Source organism: Arachis hypogaea, chromosome 10 (genome assembly GCF_003086295.3).
Source record: "Arachis hypogaea cultivar Tifrunner chromosome 10, arahy.Tifrunner.gnm2.J5K5, whole genome shotgun sequence".
Lineage (NCBI taxonomy): Eukaryota > Viridiplantae > Streptophyta > Magnoliopsida > Fabales > Fabaceae > Arachis > Arachis hypogaea.
The window spans coordinates 83,513,707-83,531,391 of NC_092045.1; the positions used below are offsets into that span (position 1 = coordinate 83,513,707).

General features: G+C 33.1%; 4 protein-coding genes across 5 annotated transcripts; all 4 read right to left on the reverse strand.

The window, feature by feature from the left end:
* LOC112715810 (superoxide dismutase [Mn], mitochondrial) lies at positions 1 to 2,884 on the reverse strand. Its single transcript, XM_025767631.3, has 6 exons — positions 2,053 to 2,884; positions 1,739 to 1,785; positions 1,529 to 1,654; positions 1,353 to 1,409; positions 1,066 to 1,143; positions 1 to 427 (listed from the first exon to the last, which is right to left on the reverse strand). The coding sequence occupies exons 1-6, from the start codon at positions 2,363 to 2,365 to the stop codon at positions 335 to 337; spliced, it is 714 nt and encodes a 237-aa protein (XP_025623416.1). The 5' UTR covers positions 2,366 to 2,884; the 3' UTR covers positions 1 to 334.
* Positions 2,885 to 3,541: 657 nt separating this feature from the next.
* Positions 3,542 to 7,305, reverse strand: LOC112715811 (UDP-xylose transporter 2). The gene is made up of 8 exons (XM_025767632.3): positions 6,835 to 7,305; positions 6,566 to 6,708; positions 5,518 to 5,702; positions 5,366 to 5,433; positions 4,962 to 5,094; positions 4,589 to 4,750; positions 4,220 to 4,492; positions 3,542 to 4,008 (listed from the first exon to the last, which is right to left on the reverse strand). The coding sequence occupies exons 2-8, from the start codon at positions 6,684 to 6,686 to the stop codon at positions 3,901 to 3,903; spliced, it is 1,050 nt and encodes a 349-aa protein (XP_025623417.1). The 5' UTR covers positions 6,687 to 6,708; positions 6,835 to 7,305; the 3' UTR covers positions 3,542 to 3,900.
* A 2,392-nt stretch (positions 7,306 to 9,697) lies between these two features.
* Positions 9,698 to 13,749, reverse strand: LOC112715812 (UDP-xylose transporter 3). Of its 2 annotated transcripts, XM_025767633.3 has the most exons (8): positions 13,252 to 13,749; positions 12,940 to 13,075; positions 11,843 to 12,027; positions 11,655 to 11,722; positions 11,387 to 11,519; positions 10,758 to 10,919; positions 10,399 to 10,671; positions 9,698 to 10,074 (listed from the first exon to the last, which is right to left on the reverse strand). In XM_025767633.3, exons 2-8 carry the CDS (start codon positions 13,058 to 13,060, stop codon positions 9,976 to 9,978), a joined length of 1,041 nt encoding a protein of 346 aa, XP_025623418.1. In that variant the 5' UTR covers positions 13,061 to 13,075; positions 13,252 to 13,749; the 3' UTR covers positions 9,698 to 9,975. The 2 variants fall into 2 exon arrangements, with proteins under 2 accessions (XP_025623418.1, XP_072061146.1); XM_072205045.1 differs by lacking the exon at positions 12,940 to 13,075 and having other exon boundaries at positions 13,252 to 13,633.
* Positions 13,750 to 15,241: 1,492 nt separating this feature from the next.
* Positions 15,242 to 17,265, reverse strand: LOC112715813 (uncharacterized). Its single transcript, XM_025767634.3, has 7 exons — positions 16,740 to 17,265; positions 16,589 to 16,637; positions 16,402 to 16,504; positions 16,228 to 16,323; positions 16,073 to 16,147; positions 15,686 to 15,755; positions 15,242 to 15,555 (listed from the first exon to the last, which is right to left on the reverse strand). The coding sequence occupies exons 1-7, from the start codon at positions 16,869 to 16,871 to the stop codon at positions 15,481 to 15,483; spliced, it is 600 nt and encodes a 199-aa protein (XP_025623419.1). The 5' UTR covers positions 16,872 to 17,265; the 3' UTR covers positions 15,242 to 15,480.
* Positions 17,266 to 17,685: the final 420 nt, after the last annotated feature.

A 17,685-nucleotide genomic window follows, 5' to 3' on the forward strand; every position in this document is an offset into this window, starting at 1 on the left:
TTAGGCAGCTTGAATTTCGCAACTATACATTACTCTTATTTGAGGGAAAAAGAGTCGCACACAAGCAGCAGATTACACATACAACAGAAAGCAATAATAGTACTATGTCACCGAAGCATCAGAAAATCTAAGACACAGTGGCACACCATCACAAGGATATAGTACAGGGAATGCAACCAATTATTGCTAATGATTGTTATTCCATATAAAAGTAATCCAGAATGCCATTGAAGGTCTTATATGCCACATTACATCCTTTTATTCCATCTCTAAACTCTAATCCTGCAGCAGCAAACTCATCATCACAAGCCCCATATGAAGCAACACTTTCAGATTAAGAGCTCTCTTTTTCATACACTTCGCTGGCATATTTCCAGTTAATAACTTTCCAAATGTTGTTCAGATAGTCTGGTCTGACATTCTTGTACTGCAGTAAAAAAAAACAAAAGAATAATTCAGAAAACCTTCTGAAAACTGAAGTGCATCTAACAAGACTATATATACTTAAATAAAGGCATTATGCTAAGAGTTGTAGTGGGAGTTTTATAAAGGGAAGGGAGAGTATAACTGACTGAATGGTCTCTCTAAGAAGAAAGGTAATTTTGACAAATCGAAAACGTTAAGAACAAAATTGAACGAAATTAAACGTTAAAGGGTATTTTTGAAGCAAATGTGAAAACATCAAGGGCAAAAAACATACTTTACCCTTTAATTTAAAACAGATAGACAAACAAGTCCAACTAAACGAGGATGTGAAATTGCACACGAAAAGCAGAACCAGTCAGGTAATATCACGATGCAACTATTTATAAAAATCTATTGGAAAATGTTTGAAGGGCACAGAAAGGAATCAAATTTTCTCAGCCACTTATCAGCATATAACGAAAATGATAATAACAACTTTTATACAAGGAAAAGTATTTCAAAATCTTTGAAACTTCGAAATTCTGCTAACACAACATTTCATAAATCATAACCATCACACTGAAAAGAAAAACAGGCCTTCAATAATGTCATCACAACAATCATGCCATCACCAATTAACTACCAAGCCCGAAATTTTACCTGTAAGTAATATGCATGCTCCCAAACGTCTATGCCAAGCAATGGAACCAATCCTGGTCCCTTCGTAATCAGTGGGTCCTGCAAAACATAGGAATATGCATGGATAACAGCAGCTCAAAATAATGAGAAAGTGAAAAAAAAAAAAAAAAAACAAACGTGTGGAACTGTGACAAACATCTTCTCTAATCTACACTTTTCATCATAGCAATCAGTAAGCAATCTCAGCATTTGCAGAATATGTAGTAGAAACCCAAGATTAACTAAGAAAGTTAGAAGGGACAGATTACCTGATTGGCAGTGGTTTCAACTACAAGCTTCTTAAACTCCTTGTCTAGACCGAGCCACTGGCAAAGTAGAACGACTTAAGTAGAGTGAAAACAGGATAATTCAAATAAATAAAATAATAACTGAAACATAGAGCTCTAATGATCTACATGGACACAACACAATTAGTAAAACATACCACCCATCCAGACCCTTGTAAGGCAGCACCCTCTGCGTTCACCTTCTGTACCAATTTTTCGAAAGAGCCAAAATGCTCGTCAATGGCCCATCCCAGTGAACCCTTGGGTGGCTCGCCGCCTCCTTCCTGTAAATAATGAAGCATTAAGCAAAAGAACTACTTAAAGATAACTCACACACGGCATTGAAGTGAGGCAAGGCACAAACTTACCCGATGCGGAGCTAGATTCTTCCAGAAAATAGAGTGGTTGATATGACCTGCAGTAAATGATCATCAGACATACATAAACTACAAAATAAGCAACATCAACAAGCATGGAAAATATTTCTTTGCTTGCTTCTTTTAAAAAATAACCTTGATTTTATTTTTGACCCAGCCATAATTTCCGTATACAGTTCAACCATGCAAACAATAAAAAATTCATCCATCCATTCACCCTATTACGCAAAATAGACCTAATCTGCAGTATCTAATTTATTATAAAAAGAAGGGTTAAAGAAAAGAAATGAAATGAGGAAATAGACCTCCGCCGTTGAACTTGATGGCACTCTGGAGCTTAACGATGGTAGAAGCATCGCCCTTAGGGAGAGCATCGTGGAGCTGCTCGAGGGCCTTGTTGTAATTAGTGACGTAAGTCTGATGGTGCTTCTTGTGGTGAATCTCCATGATCTCCCCGCTTATAGCCGGCTCCAGTGCGCCGTAGTCGTAATTCAGATCCGGCAGCGTGAAAGTGTGAAGTCCGCGCGAATGTGCTGCTGCTTGTGCGCCCAGTGCCGTGGAGTCACGGCGGAGCACTGTGGCTAGGGTTTTTCGGGTCAATAGGGATCGCGCAGCCATAGCTATGTGACGATTCTAGTGTTCGGTGGCTCTTACAATTTTGGAAGCAAATGAAGGTTTCGATAAGTGCCGGGTGTAATAGTTGCTTCGTGTTAGTGTAGAGTTGTGGATGCTTTGATAAGTATATACTTTTTACCGCATAAAAAGAATTTAATTGAGGATTATGATGTATTAACTAATAATATATACAAATTAAATTCAAGTTTTATCTTTTGGTTCTTTTTCATAAATATTCCGTAAATTATTTTTTTAAATGATTTTAACATAAAGAATCCTTTTTAATGATTACATATTTTTAATAATTCTTTAAAATCATTTTTTTCAATAATTATTTAGAAGTTGAATGCAAAAAATAAGCAAAATTCAATTACTAAGACTCTTATTTTTCTAAACTTTTTTTTCTCAATAGCAAAAAAATTCACTTGGTGGCACATGCTAGAGTACCCATTAATGAAAATGGTTTGGAATAAGAGAGGGAGTATAGTGTAAAGATGCGTATGTGGTGCAGCAGGGCGATCTGTAAATACAATTGGGGTGATTTCATATTGGTTAGCCTTACAGCCTGGAAGGTGCTGCAGCATATTCCCACTGCGTATTTGTTTAATCATGCTATTCAACTTTGAACTGCCAATTCTTCATATAATAATAATAATAATCTCTAAATTTTGGCCATTCATACTTCATAACTAAAACTTTTTTTTTCTCTTTGAGCTTTGTTCATACTTGATATCTACTTCAATACCTATCCTTAAGTTACAAGTAACACAAAGCTAGATGGTCCATTCTGTGATCCTATAATTATGAAATAGAAAAACTTTCAAGAATACCTCTATATTAATATTTCAGTGATTTTTAACTGTTAATTTTAATTATAAAAAATATATAATATATATTATTAAGATCAACAATTTAAATACCGATATACTTAAAAGCTTTCCTATGAAATATATTGATTCTGATTCACAATATGTAACTTCAGTTAAATCTCTTTTGCTTAATTTATTATCTTTGAATGTTAAAATTAAACCAAATTAAAATCAAATGTGAAGAAAATATGTGGTACTCATGCTTTGAACAAGGTAAAGTTCATCTTCGGAGCAAAAAAAAAAGGTATGAAGCATTCATTATAGAAGTAGAATCAAGACATAACAAAATGTTATTTATGACAAAAAGAAAAACAAAAGAAAAATTGAATATCTATATAAAATTATAAATGTAACACAATATAAAAGAACATCATGAATCAGGAAATGTCTGCTACCATTGGTTGGCTCAATAGGATTGCGACATGATCATGAGCTTGTACTTGTTTGTTCTTCTCCTCACTACTATTGCTGGTTCAGACCACCATTCATAAAATGTCAAAAACTAATGATGCTACTAAGAAAAAACCAAAAAAAGTAAAAAAATAAAAACTACGAGCCTTTGTGTGTTGCAGAATTTCCTAACTCCATATAAATTATGGGTATTAACCCTCTATAAGGTTTATATCCGTTCTTGACCATGGATCAGATTTAACAAAAAACATAACCATATTAGTCTTTGTCTTTGCTCCATAGAGGGGACATTTGCACAACTGAATCACTCACAACTGAACTTCCATTCTCCACATTAATAAGAGGATCAGATTCAGCTTCTCTTGCCTGCAAACATAAGAGGAACCAGAAGGCGTCAAAATACGGTCTTCGGGTCTAGTAAATCAAGGGTGCAGACTCGCAAGGAGAAATATTTTCATGTTCTTGGAGTGCATTTAATACGTGCTCCAAAAACATTTCTAACCACATCTTTCATCTTTTCACATTAATTAGTGCATGTTCCTAAGGCATGCGCTAAGTGAGTTAAGGTAAAACTAACCTGGGAGGTTTGTACTGAAGTTTCCACAGCTTTTTGTTGATTCTCAAGAGTGCAATAATAAGAGTATAGAATCATTCCAACCATGGCGATCAGAATACCGAGTATGTTCCTCCAGCTGAATGGGTCATGGAGTAAAATATAACCAAATGCCAATACAAGGCAAGTCTTCAGGTGTCCAAGTACCTGATAGGTGACCGGAGATGTCTTTCCGATAACAAGAAATGTACTAAAATTGACCGAGATGGAGATGAGGCATGACAGAACAATGAAGACCTACAATGAAGAAGGAAACAACAGAGAACATACAGAAATTATTAAAGGAAAAAGTTGGATGAAAAGAAGGGTGGGAGAAGAATTTTCAACCCTTACCGTCACTTGTGTTGTATAGTTGAAAGCAAAAACATTTTGGTTGGTCAAAAATTTATCCAAAAATGGACCAGAGACTAACAGAGTTGCTGCTTGGTATGGACATGATTGATACAGAAGTTGGGTGGAAGAAACCTTGAACTTCTTCTGAATAGTGTTTGTCATCTGAAAGTGGTTAATTAAGGACAATACATTCCAAAGAAAACATGTATCCCCGGAGGAAAAGGGGTCATAACCATCTTTCCAGATTTTTGACATGCGATAAACAGATATACGACTCGTAATTATGTTGAATACATGAGCAATAATTCCTAAGCAAAGTTGATAAACCAAAAGTATTAGGTGCTGACACAGATTGAAAGCTATTTAAGGATACAATCTGAGCAACACATGTTGTAATCACTGCTAGCAACGACAAAAAAGAGCCCATAGCATTGAGCTGCAAATCTGTGACAGTTGCAATCCCAACACCCAGAAGGAGGATAGCTAGGGCAAACTGAATTCTTTTACTGCAATGACAATGAAAAGGGGGAAAAATTATTAGTTATGCAATAACTACTAAACGCAACCATGCAAATAAACTGAGCGCAACAATGGGATATTGAGGTCGAAACAAAGACTCGGAGAGAATGACGAAATCAAGAACAAGAAATTGAAAAACCAGAAGGTGGGTGATTGAAGAATTCTTTCATTGACCTGTATATAATTTACAATAAGATATTCTTCAAGTATAACAGCTAGTCATAAAAATCATAGTTTTAATATAATGCTAAGTGGAACCTGAATCTCTTCCCAAGAAAAATGGTCTCCAACATTACAGTACATGGAATGATTGCCAGTTTGGTCATCTGGAAACAAATATAAGAGAGTCATTCAGAGTTATTGATAAACAAATAAGCAGAAGGGAACAGAATTAGAACAAATAACTATACCTGATAAAAACCAACAGAATTGAATCCTAAACTCAAGTTTAGGAGTCCAATTGAGATTCCATTTAAAATCCCAAATCCCATTACGGCTTTCTGCTCGAAAGGTTTATGCTCAAAGAATCGCATTCTGAGTGCCACATGAAGTGAACAGAATGTGACAAGCAGATGCCAACTTGTCAAAGTTGTAGCTGCGTCAGAACCAAAAGACAAGGCTCAAAGACTTGAATGTAAGCTTGAATTTGCATAGCATGGTAATAATACAAACTATCAGCATACATTTTCTTATATTAGACTGATTATAGGTAAAGAAATTAGTGAGAAGAGATGCCTAACTCTGTTATTTTTGGGAAATTCTTAAGGAAGACAAAATCATTAATTGCTGGAACTAAGTTATTAATTTATGCTTCCAAAGAGTCATTATTTCATTTAGAAAAAGACGGGATAACGACAGACTGACAACAACCTCATGCACAGTGTGTAGGGAACTAAGTTCCAAAAACCATGGAAAATTAGAAAATTAAAATTTGCCAAATCTAATCTCCAATTAATAGTTCTAGAATTATTGAGTTGGTGAAAGTTAGAGTTCAATTTGAAAACGATTGTCAACCAAGGTTGAAAATAAGATACATTTCGTTATTCAGCTTTCTGTTTTTGCTATAGCAAGCAAGTATAAAGTGATTTTCATTTGGAAAAACTTCACCTAAACAAACTAGCACATCCTAATTGAGTGGATGCTTTACGTATTTCCAAACTTGCCCTAGATCACTGGTTCAGTATAGCATAATGCTACAAGCTGTAACACATGGGGTAGCAGCAAGCACAATGGATCAAGCTACTACATTAGACATTCAAATCTAATAGGACTGATAAATAACTAAACACCAAGGGTTATTATGTAGCCTAATAGAACCAATAAGTTAGCAAAATTCAGTCAAAAAAAGGAAATGATAGAGACTAAGTACCAAAAAGCACGATAATAACAACAAAAAATGGCACACAAACTAATGAATGCGTTGCAAAAATCCAAAGAGGGAGCTTTATATAAGCTTACCGAAAATGAAATGCAGTGAGCTCATCAGTGCCTTATTGCAAATCACAATCGACACCGATGACACCACAGAAAGAGTCAACGCGCCGACAGTCCCAAGTTGAAATCGCTCTCCCTCACCCATCTTTGTTTCTTCACTCCAACACCTGAAAACCCAAATCCAAAAGCCCCCATTGAAAAATAAACCCCAATTTCAGTGAAGTTAGAGAGATACTCAATGAACAGAAGAAACTAGACACTCAGCAGCGTAGTCAAAGCAGAATTAGCCATACCCAGAAATCAAAACAGCAACTTTAACCAGAAAGCAGACAAAGGGGATTTTGGGAAAAGGTTGAAAATTGTAGAGCTAAAGGGGAAAGTGAGTAAATGGGGGGAGAAAGATTAGAGATTTGGATCGGGTAGGAAGTGGGTAAGCAACAAGAGAAAGTGATCAATCAGAGTAGTGTTGAGAGGTCTAAGCAGGGATGTAGGAAAGTGAGAGAGAGAGAAAAGCTTCATGGAAAATGAAGAAGAGAAAGAGAAGGATCGTGTATGGAGGTTGTCATGGTGATGAAGAAGATCCTAAATACTGAAATACACCAACCAACCTTTCTGGTTTGGGGTTTGGGGATGTATGTGCTGTGAATTGTGATCAAGTGGTGGAATTGTGAATTATTAAGATGGAGAGGGTGAAAGTGAATGTGAGTGTGGTTGTGAATTGTGACTGTCAAAATCAATTGCCTATTTACACTTGATACGCGCTTGCAAGTTGCAACAGAAACGTGATTAATTTAAGACTCGGGGATCAATGGATTTGGTGATTAATTAATTAATTAATTATGCTCACAGATTATTGTATTTTTAATTCATTTTAAATTGTGGATCATTGATACAGTAAGAAATATATTTAACTCGTACTATATTACGTGTATATTAAAATCAGTTATTAAAATTAATTATCAGTATAAAATACATGTTAAAATATAAATATATATTAAAATATAAATTAAATTATACATATAATTATACACAAATACATTTGTAATCAATTTTAGTATATGAATAATATTTTTATTCAAGTATTATAAGATACCAATTAACGACACACGTTAACATTATTTTATTAGTAAAAATTTTTAAATTTTTTTTAATAAATTACGGAATTACCAATAAATATGTTGAAAATTAAATTTTTTAGATTTTTTTTATAAATTTTTTTCTAGAAACATATGTTAACTGAATCTATTCTTATATTCAAACTTTGAATATATGTCTTAATTTCAGTCAAGGATAGTGTACTTATTTAACATTTTGTAGTAAAAGAATGCTTTTATAATTTTAAAGAATTTAAAAGAATTTAATACATTGAATGTATTGACATCTCTCAAAGTATAGTTATCCAATTACAAATTTATTTTTCTTTTTACAAATAATTATTCATGTAAAGAATTTAGGTAGCATTAATATTTTTAATTACATTCCAACTTAATAACATTATTGAAATAAATAAATAGCATTAGTATTAACGTATTATTTAGGAGAGAAAATGTGACAATTAACTGTTAAGTAAGAGAAATTTGAAAAATATTTTATTTTCTGTAATTGCGTATAGCGAGCATACCTTTTAAGAAAGCAAAAAAGAAAAATGAAATTGACAATTTCTTTTTATGTTTCAGGGTATTTGTATTATATTAAATGTTGTAAAAATTGAAAATAACAAAAGCTACTAATTAATTTACCAGTAATCAATGAATGTTATTAACTAATTCTCAAGAAAAAGGGCAAAAAGACCAATGGATGGACGCCTAGCCAAAATAAAAGAGTGGGGTTTGGCGAGTGGCATGATTAATGGGGGGTTCCATTCCAATATTCCATTGCATTAGCAGAGTCAAACCCAGATCAAAAACGAACTTCGGTTTGGTACATATCCTCTTTCGAAGTCAATTTTTAACATGAAAATGATTGTACTATTAAATGTGTTAATAGTCGGGGTACTTTACTAAATGAGCTATTAGTTGCTTTATTGGCATTGCATTGTTTTTGGTAGTTAAATGGATACAATTGTAGGAGAACATATCAAATGAGTATTGTTCTCATTTGAGCCTGCTAAAAGTATTTGTTAAGAGATTATTCAGAATAATTTTTTAAGTATTTCCTTCAATAAATACATAACATAGTTACTGAAAAATTCAAATTTTTATATTTTCAATATTTTTTATATTTAATATTTTAATAAATATTTCATTTAAAACTCTATTAAATATTAAAATAATGATTTTAAATGCTTACATGAGATTATAACAAAGTTTAGTATGATAGTTAGGCTAGCTTAGACATTTCGAGTTGACCTCAAGTTGAACTGTCACTTTCTGCTTTGGCCAACTTTTTAGTTTAAAATATAATCCACCTTGGTCTTTTTTAATACAGTACTTATGTCTTACTAATAAAAAGTATTATGTGTACGTAATAAATCAACTATAATATATTTATATATAAATATATTTCATTTAACTCAATTTTAATATATATATTTTGTATTTAAATATATATTTTATATGAATAATTAATTTGGTAATTATTTTTTAGTATGAAAGTAATATGATTGTTTATTAATAATTGTTCTAGAACCATATTTTAAAAATATAGAATTGATTTTGTTCTAGAACCCTATTTTATATTCATATATAAACAGTAAAATTCAAGTAGGTATATACGGTATAATAGATTTAGTACTTATGTCTTATTTTTATAGAATTTTGTAAAATAAATAAATAATGAGACACAATGCAGCTTTGGTTCTGTTTTTAATATTATTTTGTAAAATCTTAAAACCAGATAAAATAGCAAAGAAAAATTAAATTAAATTAAAAAAGAAAGAAAGATGAAAAATGCATTTAAACAAGAGGGGAGATCCTGTTAATCCTACAAATTCGGCAACAAATAAAACGTAGCAAACTCAAAAAAAAAAGGGTAGATCATGACTTGTTTCTTTATGTATCGCTCGGAGGCTCAAACCTTTAAGAGGTCACAGGTCAGAGGTGATTAACTAATCAAAGGTTGTTAGATCATTGTAAGAGCTATAAGAGTTATGTACCCAGCAAAAACTTCATTAACTATAAGCCTATAACCATAGTAATATGAACACAATCAACCCAATGACGCAAAAATTGGAGTATCTATATGTATGTGTAGCATGATGTGAAAAACATCCATTCAAAATTTGCTAAATTGAGCCATGTTTATATGCTGGCCACAGACATTGCATGTTGGCTACCTATGCATAAAATTGTAAACTAATAGTACCAGTGAAACAACTAAGACCTATACGTATTTGAAACTTAAATTTGCAAGAACTTTCTGATCAAAGAGTATATTCCTTTATAGGCTCATATATTGTTCTTTATGGAGACTTAGAAAAAGCTCAACAAGCATGCTTAGTCTTTCTCTTTGCTCCACACAGGGCTCCTTTTGTTGAATACTGAATTCCCGTTTTCCACACTAAGTAGAGGATCAGAATCAGCGCCTTCTCTAACCTGGAAACATTACGATGAAAAGGAGTCACAAATCAGTCTTGTGACAGAAATACAAAGATGTTAGTAGAAAACATAAACTTGTTTGAAGAATGAGACAGAGAGATGGACAGAACCGTTCAAGATGTGCTCATCCCAAGATAAAATTTGTCTAATTTTCTGTTTATTAAAAAAACTAGGGACAATAGAAACAAAAACAAAAACAGTTTTTCTCATATACCTACCTCCAGTCTCTCTATTGAGGCTTAACAAACACATCCTTAAGGTGAACAATAAAGATAAAAGACAACATAAGAAAAATGATTGATTATTCTGAGTAAATCAAACCTGTAATGCTTGTGATGAAGATTCATTAGATTTTTGCTGACTCTCAAGTGTGCAATTGTAGGAATACATAACCATCCCAACCATGGCCACCAAAATCCCCAGAATGTTTCTCCAGTTGAATGGGTCGCGGACAATAATGTAACCAAATGCCAATACAAGGCATGTCTTCAGATGCCCAAGAACCTGATAGGTGACTGGTGATGTCTTTCCAATTACCAGAAATGTACTAAAATTTACAACAATAGACAGGACACATGAAAGAATAATGACAACCTGCAATGAACAAAATAACAGTTAAAAATACATCAATTACGAAAGTTCAATTTGGATTTAAGCACATAAAATGTTTTGAAACTCACCGTCACTTGTGTTGTATAATTGAATGAAAACACACTAAGGTTGGTCAGAAGTTTATCCAGATATGGTCCAGATATCAACAAGACTGCTGATTGATATGGACATGATTGATACAAAAGTTGGGTAGAGGAAACCTTAAACTTCTTCTGGATTGTATTTGTCATCTGAAAGGGACTAATTAAGATCTTAACAAGACAGAAATGCAAAAATTGCCTTGTGCTATAAAATAAAAAGCACCTTGTTCTCAAGGTTTTATGTTCAAATGAAAATATTGACAATGGCCCATCAAAATAAAAAATAACAAACAAGAAAGCAACAAGGCAAACACATGCTGCATATACACATGTATGGTTGTTTAGTAAAATCGGAGAACACAGCGGGTAAAGTTATACAGATTTAGAAGCAGAAAAACCATGAAAATTGGAGCTGCATTAACTCAGGTCTCAGGGAAGAAAGCTAACTTGTCATAGCCAATTGCAAACTAACACGACGTGCTTTCTCTACATAGTATAATCGCATAATTGTCATGACGAAAACTTTCATGAGGTTAAGAATATGCATAGCTAATGAAGATATATCATAGCTATAAAAAAATTCTGAGCGCCAAGAAATATGTAACTTTTGAGGATACAATCTGAGCAACACATGTTGTAACCACTGCTAGAAGAGACAAGAAAGAGCCCAAAACGTTGAGCTGCAAATCGGTGACTGTTGCAATCCCAACACCAAGAAGGAGAATGGCAAGGGAAAATTGAATTCTTTTACTGCAATGATAGCAATAGATAGAAATGTTAATCCAGTTCAAAACTAATGTAATTACCATCAAAGGTGAAGTTCACTATGACAGTTGTAAGCAACCAGAATATAAGATACCATTAATGATGTGATACTAAACAGACCTGAATTTTTTCCCGAGAAAAAGGATCTCCAAAAGAATGGTACATGGAATGATTGCCAGCTTAGTCATCTGAACGCAAATATGACTGAGCTTCTTATAAAAACTAAAATAAACTTCTATAACAGCAAAAATAAATATTGCATGATAAAAACAGAAGTGAGAGTCTGCGACCAAAAATAAAAGAGCCACCTGAAAGAAACCAACAGAATTGAATCCAAGGCTCAAATTTAAAAGTCCTATTGAGATTCCATTTAGAATTCCGAATCCCATAACAGCTTTCTGGTCAAAAGGCTTGTGTTCAAACAATCTCATTTTTAGCGCCACATGAAGAGAACAAAATGTGACAAGCAGATGCCAACTTGTCAAAGTTGTAGCTGCATAGAAATCCAGGAATATTTATTAAATTCTTAACAGCAGGACATACCACACAAAAAAGGGCAAACCGAGAATTAAACTGAACAATAATAGCAAAAGGACGTTAGCATATCGCATGTCACACCAACTATAAAGCATTATAGTTTCCTTGATCAGTTGGACTGAATATTGACAAAATTCATGAACCGTGTAAGGAATTAGAAGATGCAAAGTGATTTGTACCCATTGGATGCTTCCCACAATATCAACATATAAGTTGACCGCACTGATTTTGCATGGGTAGGATAATTCCTTGACTTATGTACGATGAAATATTTTTAAATTGCAACAAGGGAGGCGGATACTGATAATCTGCCTCTCACCCCAAGAACAGAATATGTTAAAACAGAAACCCAAAACACAAAAGACTAGGACAAGTGAACAAAGATGTCTGATAAATCCAATCTCCACTATGTACTTCTACCGATATTAGATGGACAAATCACAAATTCTTTGCTTATTTCCAAACTCCATTTCAATCACCAATATAGTACTAGAACAAGCTGTTGCCAAATGGTGCACTCCAATGGCGTAGCAGCAAGCATGGAGCCACTTCAGTACTTCACACAAAAGAGATAAGAGATAAATAACAAATGGGAGGGCAAAGCTCCCAAAAACTAATACTTTTAAAGCTCTAATGCATCTATGGATGAAACAAGAGCTCAAGTTAGCCCATCTTATTCCAAACTAATCCTAAGGCTTATCTACCACCACCATGAAATTATCAAAAGAACCCTTTGAAAAAGAAAAGCAAATAAATGGAAGAACACACTTGTAATCATTGTTCAGCACAAAAAACAAAAAGGACAAGAGGTACAAAATAAATACAAAACAATATCAGCCTCTATATAGTCAATGCCTGAGGAACTTACCAAAAATGAAATGTAATGTGCTCATAAGCGCCTTATTGCAAATCACAATCGACACTGATGACACAACAGATAGTGACAATGCACCAACAGTTCCCAGCTGAAATTGTTCTCCCTCACCCATCTTCTCTTTTTTTCTCTAAACAAATTACAAAAACACAAAATGCAATCACAATCACACCACAATAAATAACAGAAATGAACGAAAAAGACGGATCAAAAGAAGAAGACAATGTAGCAAACAGGTAGAGTGCAATCCGCAAGATGAGCCCAACCCAGAAAACAAAAAGATAATTTCATGCAAAAAGCACTTACAGAAGGGAGAAAAAAGCGAGGAATGAAACTAAATGGATGCTGGTGTCGGCGTGAAGCCCTGCGAATTGGGAGAGAAGCTATCTGATCCAACGATTACGGAGAATCCGCGATTCTGGGTCATGGAAGTTAAGAGCATGAACAAGCGCACTCAGGGGTAATCACCGAGAAAAGCTTCGAGAAAATGTGGTTATGGAAGTGAAAAAACAAACCGAACGATAATCGGAAAGAAGGGGAATTGAAGGAAGGTGGCATTGAAATGGAAGAAGCAAAAAGAGGTTTTGATTCGTCGCTGTTGTTACGTTAGTTGAGTGAAAAATGGAAATGAATGTGAATTTTAACGCGGCACGTGTTTGTTCAAGTTGCAGAAGAGAAAGAGGAAGAGAAAGAGGAAGAGAAGGAGAAGGGTCCAAATTTAGAAGAAAGGGTAATTAGTAATTAAGTAATAAACGCTTGTTCATTTGAAACTTTACTAAATTAACTATTGGTTTTGCGATGCACACTGGATTTTCTTGTTGATTTCTTTTATATTTAATTCATTAATTATTAATTTAATTTAAGCTGAAAGAAACAAAAAATTTGATCCGAAAAAATTGTCACTCACTGACAGTGATGCTCATCTCTTGATGTTACTGGTATTCAGATATTCTTAGCTTATTTTGAATTCTTGTACGAAAGATCGTAATGCGCAAAACACATTAAAAAAATGGTTGATATAATTGATATAACGAATAAAACTTATGAAATCAGATGTTCTTTTATACGCTTATTCATGTCATAATTATAATTAATAATTGCTTTTATTGGAATTTAATTTTAGTAAATTGATACCGTAAAGAGTTTGATGCAGTTATGCACTCAGATACATACATTTAGATAATTTTTTAAATATAAAATTTAAAAATATCGTAATACGGGAATACACAATTAGTTATTTGTATAAATTTTTTATATTAGGACTATATTAGGTAACTAATGACTTTTTTTGAACAATATAAATAATCACCAATTAAATAAAAATACACTACATCTTTAAATTATTTATCTAAATCTTAATATTAGGATAATCATCCTTATACCTAGTGAAATGAACATGTGAAATGAACATCGGATATCTATAATTCGGGACGGAGCTACCTATAAAGAAAGGGAAAAGGGGAACTTGTAAGTTTAGTCCCTCTTAAAATTTTATTTTAATCTTATTTTATTGTATAAAGATTTTTGGTCACTTCTAATATTTCATCTAATTCCGTTCCTGTCATAATTTATATTATTTAATATTTTTATTGTCTACTTATATTTTTTCGAATATTGCATAAAAATCAAATTCTTTTTATTGACGTAGCAATATATGTAAAACTTATTTATTCTTAATTTCACTATGTTTGGTAGTTAATTAGAGTAAATAGTCCATCTTGTGTTTTTTAACTAATATTATATAATATTAATTATAAATTAATTTATTTGTTTTTAATAAAAATTATAAAACTAAAAAAATAATTTAAGATACATAGAATTGAAATTTATAAACAGATTTAAATTTAAGGTTGACTATCAATTTTTTGCTAACAACTAATAACTAAACTTTTATTTTCTTTTACAAATTATAATTAAAGATATAATTGTTAAGTTTTATTGATTTTAGACTTGAATTAGAATCTAAAAATAGGTCCATTATATATTTAGGGTTAGACCTCCATTAGTATAAAGACAAATTCAGTTTTATCCGGTTTATATACACTCCTACCATCTAGTTACTCTCCATTCACACAAAAAACAATAGAATCCTTAAAAAAACCGACAAAATTTTTTATTTTGATACAACACAATCCATTAAAAATTTCATTTCATCAATACAAAATATTCAAAGGGGAATTATGTAACTTGAGATATAAAAAGCAAACAAAATTAATAAATCATATTACTCGGGAGCAATCCCAATAATGGAGTTTTCACAAGGAACTGAATGCAAGGTCTCTCATGACTCTCAAAGTGATGAAACAAGCATGATAATTGATAGAGGCAATATATAATATTCATTATAATCAGATCCACAGCAAGGGGGGAAAAAGGGCACATTAGTAGCAATGATCAAACCCAAAAAGAAAAGGCTATGATTTTTCATAGAACAGAAGCATATGAACATCTAATGATTACAGTGCATGGACAATTACGCTTAATTATTCTAACATACAGCCATTGAAATAGTTGATTCTCGATGATTCTACGGTGCTAATTTTTCATCAGATCATTTGCCTTATTTACCCAAACTTGATAAATATCTTGCAAGAACATAACGAAGTGGATCTGCAACAAAATATTGAACAGTAAATACAGAATGAATTTGGATACCAAAAGTATAGTAAAAGATCTCATTCTATGCAATGCAAAAAGCATAAGCTCCTGGCTTTCAAATTGCTATTTTGAAATGGAATACCTCCTTAAACTCATTTCGAAACTCCCTGACGACAGAAATTGCTACCGTGGCAGCCTCATCGTAAGGATATCTGAAATAATACAACATTTTAGTCTTATGTAATAATAGTGATGAACTTGTCACATATTCTTATTTCAAAAAACAATTATGGATATCCAAAAGAAACTGAAGAGTTTCCTCATAAAAGAACTAGAAGCATAAATATCAGATTCTCACTGCCTAGCTTCAGGGGAAAAAGGGGACTTTTTCCAAAGAATTACAACATAAACTTCCCCACCAACCATTAATTCTGTGTGATCATCAATAATTAATCACTATTAATAACCTAAATCTATGAGATTGAGCACCTAATAATGACCATTCATATTTGTGAGTGAACTAACTTACCCAAAGACACCACATGATATAGCTGGGAATGCTATATACTGAATATTTTTATCCTTCGCAACCCTCAAACTATTCCTGCAAATCAAGGTGAGTAATAATAATAAACAAACACACACCAAATGGAGTAAGTAAACACAAACACAATGTGAGGCTACCTATAAGCGCTTGAAAGAGAAGCAGCAGGGTTACTATTAGAATTGTAGATTGGTCCAACAGTATGAACAACATGAGAAGCAGGCAATCTAAAACCACTGCATAACAAGCAACTTCAGATTACAACCTTATCATCACAAAGATAGTAAGTAACTTTGAAACTAACAGAAACTCACGGTGTGATCCTTGCCTCCCCAGTTGGGCACCGAATTCCAGGCCTCACCTCTGGAACACTATAACATGCTTGAACAAGTTCAGGACCAGCAGCCATATGTATCGCTGAAATTCAAAATAAAAATAAAAATAAAAAATCAAATTTTCAGTTTATCACCATCAGTGTTGATACAAAATAAAGTTAGTTACCGCCATCTGCACCACCACCGCCAAGCATTCTCTCATTTGCAGGATTTACCTGAAAACAAGATGGGCTTTTTTTCAGAAAAAATAAAAGATTGTATATTGAAACCCGGTTCATTGACGAACACGAAGAAAGATGGGAAGATAGTGAAGATACTATTGCATCGGAGGAACCATCGATGGACCATTTGGTGATATCTCCTTTCTGAATGACCAAAGAGCTCGATGGTGACAATGGGAACCGAACTACGCTGCTCTCTCCATTGGAAGGCCTACCAATACACTCCATTCTCGTGTTAGGGTTTCAATCTGGGTAGAAAAGATTTGTTTTCTAATAGAAATGGAGGAGCTTGTGCTACTTCAAATCGTCGTCTTCTCCGATCTTTGACTTTTTCTGTGCTTTTCACTATCGGAAGGGGACGATGACAAGGAGTAAGGAGTTGGTGTCAACCTTAAGGTGGAGTCATGAAAACTTACAACTGCCCATGGAAAGTTTCTACTTGTTGGACCTGTGGCTATTTATGACAAGAGAAAAGTAACAATTAGATCTTTACACATTTTAATTTTGGACTAATTAGTCTCTAGAAAAAAAAATATTAATTTAATCTTAAAAAATAATAAATACTAATAATTTTTGGAAAAAAACTTCACTCGATTGATATGATTTGTGATAAATAAAGAGCACTTGATAAAAGGTATGATATGTACCCTATACTTTGGTTATAGAAAAACGGTAATATACCTAACACTTCAACAACAGAAGAGATAAGCTCGGCCACGCGGAACACCAATCAAATATCAGCAGCAAATCATTACACTTAACATTCACAAATAGCGAGGTTTTCGAACCAAATGAAGATCTCGGCCAAACTCTAAACCAACCACTAAATTATTTATCTATATAGACGAACAAATAACAATGATATACACACAGCTTTTCTGCACATTTTGATTATTTGTTATCATATCATTAAGATCTATTTTCGATTTAAGATTCAGAGTATCTTTTACAGGTGTTTCTACCGGTGGTGTTCGACTCAAGGCAATGTATAACTCCTTCAATTTCCAGTGAAGTAAAGCCATCAATAATATGAATCGTGATA